This window comes from Bombus affinis, chromosome 11 (genome assembly GCF_024516045.1).
Source record: "Bombus affinis isolate iyBomAffi1 chromosome 11, iyBomAffi1.2, whole genome shotgun sequence".
NCBI classification, from domain to species: Eukaryota; Metazoa; Arthropoda; class Insecta; order Hymenoptera; family Apidae; genus Bombus; species Bombus affinis.
This window is the reverse complement of record NC_066354.1, coordinates 373,826-381,413: the sequence shown is the minus strand read 5'-3', so window position 1 is coordinate 381,413 and position 7,588 is coordinate 373,826. Positions and strand designations below refer to the sequence as shown.

At 41.8% G+C, this 7,588-nt stretch overlaps 1 protein-coding gene across 1 annotated transcript in view; it reads right to left on the bottom strand.

Annotated features, from left to right (window-relative positions):
• Positions 1 to 1,361: 1,361 nt before the first annotated feature.
• Positions 1,362 to 7,588, bottom strand: part of LOC126922074 (26S proteasome non-ATPase regulatory subunit 9) — a 33,136-nt gene continuing 26,909 nt past the window's right edge. Inside the window, exon 4 of the mRNA XM_050734282.1 lies at positions 1,362 to 1,760. Within this exon, the coding sequence (XP_050590239.1) occupies positions 1,647 to 1,760 (114 nt within the window). The 3' untranslated portion in view covers positions 1,362 to 1,646. The remainder of the gene's footprint in view (positions 1,761 to 7,588) is intronic.

The following is a 7,588-nucleotide window of genomic DNA, read 5'->3' as shown; positions in this document are numbered from 1 at the left end:
TCTCCTGAAGGTCAAGAGGTTGTACAGGACGGTGGCCATCAGGGTAGTGAGGGGCTTCCACACCATTTCGGCGGTAGCAGCGGCGGTGCTCGCTGGGTTTCCCCCGTTCGAACTGCAGGCACTGAGGTGTCGCGAAATTTACCTCCACACTCGGGGTCTGTCGGACGGGGTCAGTGGGCGCCGACGTTGAGGGTCGGGCTCGACAGGTCCTGCTCGACAGATGGCCTCGACACGATGGCTGGGACGTCTGGTTAGACGGGGCCGGGCTCCCCCCCCCCCCCTCCCCGACTTACAGGGTGCTCACCGGGCACGGATCCTTTGGCGAATACTTGCACCGAATCAGGAAGGAAGCGACCGCGCGTTGCCATCACTGCGATGCGAGCGTGGATTCGGCGCAGCACGCGTTGGAGTTCTGTCCAACGTAGGCGCGGCTGCGCCGCGATCTCATCGTGGAAATCGCATGGGACCTCTCGCCGCCGGCGATCCTCGAGGCGCTGTTGGTGAGCGAGAGAGGGAAGAGGGCTGTGACCTCCTTCTGTGAGCAGGTTATGCTTCGGAAGGAGGCAGCGGAGAGCGTGAGGGTGCGGAACTCCCACCCCGAGAGGATCGGCCGGCGGGGGCGCGGCAGAGGCCGCGGACGCGCTTCGACGAGGTGCGCTAGGGCCGCCGCGCTCCCCGGTGGGGGTCAAACTTAGGCGCTGATATATCGGCGCCTCGGGACCGCCGTCTGGTAGGGGAACCAGACTGCCTTGCACGGCTGCTCCGGCGACGAGGTGCGGTGTTACGGGACCGCATACCATTAGGGGATGCATTTTGTGCGCGGGTGGGGGTCATCGTGGAGGTTTTAGTCGGTTGGGGTCCGGCACTACCACGCCGCTCCCCCCCCCCCCCCCGCCCCCAGAAGCGACCTGGTGTTCGTGCGGATTTCCTTCACGTAAAAAAGATTCTAACAAGAATTGTGTGAGCGTTTAAATTATGTTTATAATAACTTCTGAATTGTTACTAAGATACTAATTCGTACTACGACGGGAAGATATAATGGAAGGTAATATATGCAAAGCGGTGATAAGGTGGTTAAAGGTTTTAGAGAAAGGCAGTAAAAATATAGGTATCGAACGAATTATATGCCAAAGGTAGATACGTGATAGTATGTATGTAGATTAAATACTTGCAGGATAATATGTATAAGTTAAGAAAAATAAAGACATCTCCTTAATTCGTAGTATTTGATATAACAGGAGATATGTGCGTTTTGGTATCGGAGTGTGCATGAGTGCGGATTTGAGCGATGCTCTGAAGCCCTCTTTTCCACTTGCGACTAATCGCGTGCGATGCCGATGTCGCGTAAAATAAAAAAAAAATTTAAAAGAAAGAAGAAAACTTTATTTTTTCCTCATTTATACACTTATAAGACACTTCTGAGCTCTAGGCGTGACCGTTCGAGACTGAGGCTCTTACAATATTTTTACTTTCGGTGACATCTGTTCCTTCTTTGTTTGTCATCCCCCATTATCCCCACTACCCTGTAGGCGTACGTGACCGTTGCTGCGCTTCTAGAACATTCGGTGGAAGGACCGTTAGGACATAGATGACTCTTTAGGCACTTCGGCGATATACATTGTCGCCAAGGCCGCCATGTGTCTCCATCATCGGTGCATCGGGTTCGAAGTATGCCGATCGTGACACCATCCTGCCCGCGGTGTGTATATGTCCTGGTCTCTGACGTGATTTACGTTACACCGACGTATCTGACAGACAAGCTATAAATAGATTATTCAGAAATATGCAAACGAGGCGTATATTCAATAAGGTACAATTCTAAAATTATCAGAGATATCAAAATGAAATTTACCGCAATTTAAATATACACCTAGCACACTTGAACTCATCGCATATTAGTTAAATTGAAGCAAAACCGTGTAGCAATGTTGAAAAGTAATAAATATAAAAAAAGACCACGCTACATCATGATCCAAATGCTCAATTACCCACCCGTATAAAATTTTTAATTATGGGAATACTTTTGCAAATGTATTTTTACACTACGTTTGACATGCAACGGTCTCACTGTACAGTGTGAGATTTATGACTCAGTATTTGCTATTGAGACAAGCAAAGGCAAAATCAGAAAATTTACAAATACATGCTGTTTGTCCAAATCACTGCACAGTTGTACACCATTTGAATGTTGTTACCTATATGATAGAAAATTAAATCTTTCTCTCAAAACTAGCCAATCGTCTCTGATCGTATCTCGTTGACTAGATCTCGTGTCACTTTGAATCTTCGTGAATGTGTTGCGAGAATTGTTCAAGAATCGAATAAAAATCAACTTTATTCTTATTAATAGAACCGTATCTTCTTTTAAACCAATAAATAATCAATAATAAACCAATAATAAATCAATTTGTCATGGAGTTCCTTATAAAAAGTTATTAACCTATTTATGCTGAAAAACTATTAGTATGTATATATTGTCGGGTTAACGGTAGGATTGGACGTGTGGGCGTTTAATTAATCTTCACTGGCATTAGCCGTTGTTATAGTACGATGCAGGGTTTATCGACACAAGTATGGAGACGATAGATTTGACAATTAACTGCGGCGGTTAGGCACTCGCGACGCTAATGACAATGGTCTTAGGTTCGATAACAAATCCACGGTCAACGGGACTCTTTACTCTTTACTCTTCGACAACGTCTAGGTTGTACTCACGGTTAGCACGTGGAGTAAGCACTCTGTCGGAATGATACCTCAATCGTTGATGAGATCGTACTAGAGACTCTCTCTCCGTTACGGTGACGCTGTCCAGGAATAACTATATCCGGTCTAGGGGCACCAGGTCTTTATATTCATAGAGAAAAGTCTTCGCTCGGAGGGTGAGGGAGATTGACGTTACTGTTAATTGGTCAATCTCCATGGTGGTGGTTAGAGAAGGATGCTAGCCGCCCTTGAGGGGAAGTTGCTAGCATATATATGCCAGAGATGAAAGAACACCGGAACCTTCCCTTTGGAACTTTGGGAAGATCCCATAGTACTATAATCTAGATTTCACTATAGCCGTATTAAGAAATTGTTGTCATTCAATCTGACTGTATTTATTAGAGATTTATGATAGTGACCTCGGGCTCGAGGCGACAAACAGTCGCCGAACGTAGCCGCGGTCAAGGGATGAACGTTTGTCTAACAAAGGCATAAAGTAACTTTATAGCTCTCCTTAAAAGAAATACTTGGGGCGGTGCACGACAGTAAACGTTCCAACGGTGTCTGCCCCGTTGCTCGCCACACGCAGACAATCACTCCTGCTCGGGCAGCCGAGGAGGACGGACGTGTCTAGACGGTCGTCCTCTCCAGGTATAAGTGAATAAGGAAAAAGTGCTTCAAAGTAATAGTGCTGTAAAGTGATAGTGAGGAGGAAATAAAAGAGCAATGCAGATAGCAACAATAAACATAGCAACAAAGGGAGAAACATATTCTATAAAAAACAAACAAATTAACATGGAGACAGAAGAAACAAAAGAGCTGTGGGGACAGGAAGAGAGCAATCCAGATTATGAAAGATACTATCAGGACGAAAGCTGGAAGCTAGCGAAGACTAGCAAAAAACGCAAAACAACTCCAGACATAAGTGCCATAGGAAACCCAGCTACAGAAAAGCAGCGATGGCTGCAAGAATTACCATTAAGTAACTCCTTCAGCTCACTAACGGAAGAAATAGACACTGACCCCACAAATAAAACCACAATTCAAACAAATCATATTACAAAACCACCACCAATTTTTGTTGAGGCCCAAATAATAGACCCACTCATCGATCTACTAAATAACTTAGACGAGAAAAACAACTACACAATAAAGCAAACAAAACTGGAACAAGTAAAAATTCAAACAAACACCCCAGAAACATATAGGAAAGTTATAAAAGCATTAAAAGAAAAAAAATGCGACTTACCATACGTATCAGCTAAAAACTGAAAGGAGCTATAAAATCGTCATAAGGGGATTGCATCCTAAAACGAACATACATAAACTAAGCGATGAGTTAGCAAAAATTGGTCATCAAACAAGAACAATAAACAATATAACAAGATTCGACACAAAGCAACCATTACCACTATTCTTAACAGAACTGGAACCCAGAAACAACAAGAAAATATATGATATCAAACAAATACTAAACACAATAATAACAGTGGAACCACCACGACACAAAGAGGATATACTTCAATGCATGCGGTGTCAACAATACGGACACACTAAAAATTATTGCAACAGAAGCCCAGCTTGTGTCAAGTGCGCAAAAAATCACTTAACTATACACTGCCCATATTCTGGAAAAATAGAAAAAGTTAAATGCTACAACTGTAACGGAAACCACCCAGCCAGCTATAAAGGATGTGAAGTAAGAAAACAATTACAACGTAAACTGTTCCCGCCCCTACGAAGCAGGACAATCACTAACACACAAGCCCAACAGGACAGCACAAAACCCGAAATAATATCAAATACAGAGCAAGCAACAAACACCAAACCCATCAGTACCAACACCATTGGTGGTCTAAGCTACGCTCAAGTAACCAGCCAATCGACACATACAGACAACTAATACCACAGCAATAGTAACAATGACACTGCAGAAATCAAAGAACTGCTCAAACAATCCATAAAGAACACCGAAATGCTAACCAGAATGATAAGCGAACAAAACGCAGTACTCAGACAGCAAACCCAACAAATCACAGTCATGCTACAACTAATTACAAACGTGCTAAGCAAAAAGTAAAAACGGACACTCTAAAAATAGCAGCCTAGAACTCAAACGGCCTACAACAACGGTCCGTCGAAATTAAAACATTCGTATACAATAACAATACAGGCATACTACTTGTCTCAGAAACACACTTCACTACAAAAAGCTGCATGAAAATACCATACTACACCATATATGATACCAAACATCCCTCAGGAAAAGCTCACGGAGGGACAGCAGTGATAGTCAGAAACGATATCAAACATTATCTACACAGCCAAGTTAACAAAGAATATTTACAAGCAACCACCGTTACAGTTCAAACTAGCAACAACTACTTCCAGTTGTCAGCAGTATATGTGCCTCCGCGACACAAAATAACATCACAAATGTGGGAAGAATACTTCCAGGACCTAGGGGACAAGTACATCGCAGCGGGAGACTACAACTCAAAGCACACGCTATGGGGGTCAAGAAACATTACACCTCGAGGCAGAACACTGGAAAAATACATTAGAAATAATAACCTCAATATATTATCCACAGGAACACCGACACATTGGCCGACTGACCTGAACAAAAAACCAGATCTTCTGGACTTTGCAGTTACAAGGGGACTAAACACAAATAAACTAAAAATAACACCCAACCTCGAGTTCAGCTCCGATCATACACCCATAATAATTGAATACAGAAACAAACCAATACACTATAGAAAACCAGAAACACTATGCAATAAAACCACCAAATGGCAAACTTTCAAAGAAATAATAGAAAGCAAAATAAACTGCAACATCCCGTTGAAAACTCCTGAACACATAGAACAGGCAGTAGCAACATTGACAGCAACTATTCAAGAAGCAGTAAGGACAACCACTACACCCGAATCAACCAGCAGACAAACAATAACAATCCCGCAAGAAATACTCGACAAAATTAGAGAAAAAAGAAAAGCAAAAGCAGAATGGCAAAAATACAGAACTCGAGAAAACAAAAAACACTTAAAAAACTTGCAAAGGAAATAAAAAACAAAATAAAGGAGCACAACAATAACGAATTCGCAAAGTACATAGGGACACTCTCCACACACGAGAACACCAACTACTCACTATGGAAAGCCACGAAAAAAATAAGGAAGCCAATAATACCCGTCCCAGCAATCAGAAAAGCAGATAACACATGGGCAAGAAGCAACGAAGAACAAGCTGAAGAATTCTCCAACCACCTCTGCAACACATTCACACCAAACATTATCAACAACAGCAACCTCAAAAGTCATAAGGAGGAGGATCCACAAACCACTATTAGCACAACCGATAAGGAATACACCATACCTAAAACATCAGCACAAGAAATTAGAAACATAATTGATAAAACAAAAAATAACAAAGCACCAGCAATCTACTTAATCAATGGCAAAATCTTGATTAACCTTCCGCCAAAAGCAATAAGACTAATGACGATAATATTCAATGCAATTCTAAGAATTCAATACTTCCCCAAACCATGGAAATTAGCACAGATCAAAATGTTACATAAACCAGGCAAAGACCCACACCAAAGTGCATCTTACAGACCAATATCACTCCTTCCAGTATTTGGGAAAATACTGGAAAAAATAATATATTGCCGGACAAAAACAATAATAGAGACAAAAAAACTAATACCGGATCACCAATTTGGTTTCAGAAACAAACACTCCACGATAGAGCAAATGCACAGGCTTATAAACGAAATAATAGTAGCACTAGAAAACAAGGAATACTGCACAGCTCTCTTTATAGACATAGAGAATGCATTCGATAAAATTAACCATGAAAGTCTACTACAAACAATTAGGAAACAATTCCTGGAGCAAATACACCAATTAATAAAATCCTACCTAAGCAGCAGAACATTCGTAATAAAAATCAAGGACACATATTCTCAAGTTAAAGACATCAAGGCCGGGGTACCACAAGGAAGCGTCCTAGGCCCAATACTATACACATTATACACGGCGAACATACCAACAACTACCAACAGCACAGTATTGACATTCGCGGACGACACAGCTATACTAGTCAGGCATATTAACCCAGAAACGGCAGTCAAAATACTACAAGAACATATCATAAAAATAGAAAATTGGCTACAAGAAAAACAAATAAAAGCAAACCCCAATAAATGCAACCATATTACATTCACGCTACGAAAAAAGATACCACCAAACATCCTATTGAACGGCACGCATATAACGCAAACAAAGCATGTCAAATACCTAGGACTCCACTTAGATCAAAAACTCACCTGGAAACTACACATCAAATCAATAGTAGAAAAAATACAGAAAACAAGGAGACAAATGCATTGGCTAACAAGCAGAAAATCCAAACTAAGCATAGAAAATAAATTAAAAATATATAAAACGATCATAAAACCAATCTGGACGTACGGAATACCATTATGGGGGACGGCAGCAATGAGCCATATAAACAAAATAGAGGTAATACAGGCTAAAATCCTCAGAACAATAGTAAACGGACCTTGGTACGTCAGAAACGAAGATATACGAAGGGACCTGGAAATGCCAACGGTCAAGGAAGAAATTAGCAGATACTCCGAGAAATACAAATCAAGAATAGCAACACACCCAAACCGGCTAGCTGCGGAAACATACAAAACCATAAATATGGACAGAAGACTAAAAAGGAAGCACCCAGCAGACCTTATAAAGGACATAACCTAGCAAACGCGAGGATGGTACCCCGCTGGGGGTAGCCACCAGCATGTTAATATAACTGCTAAAAAATTCTACCAAATGTCCAAATTGGACAAATTGTGAATTTTAATAAATAA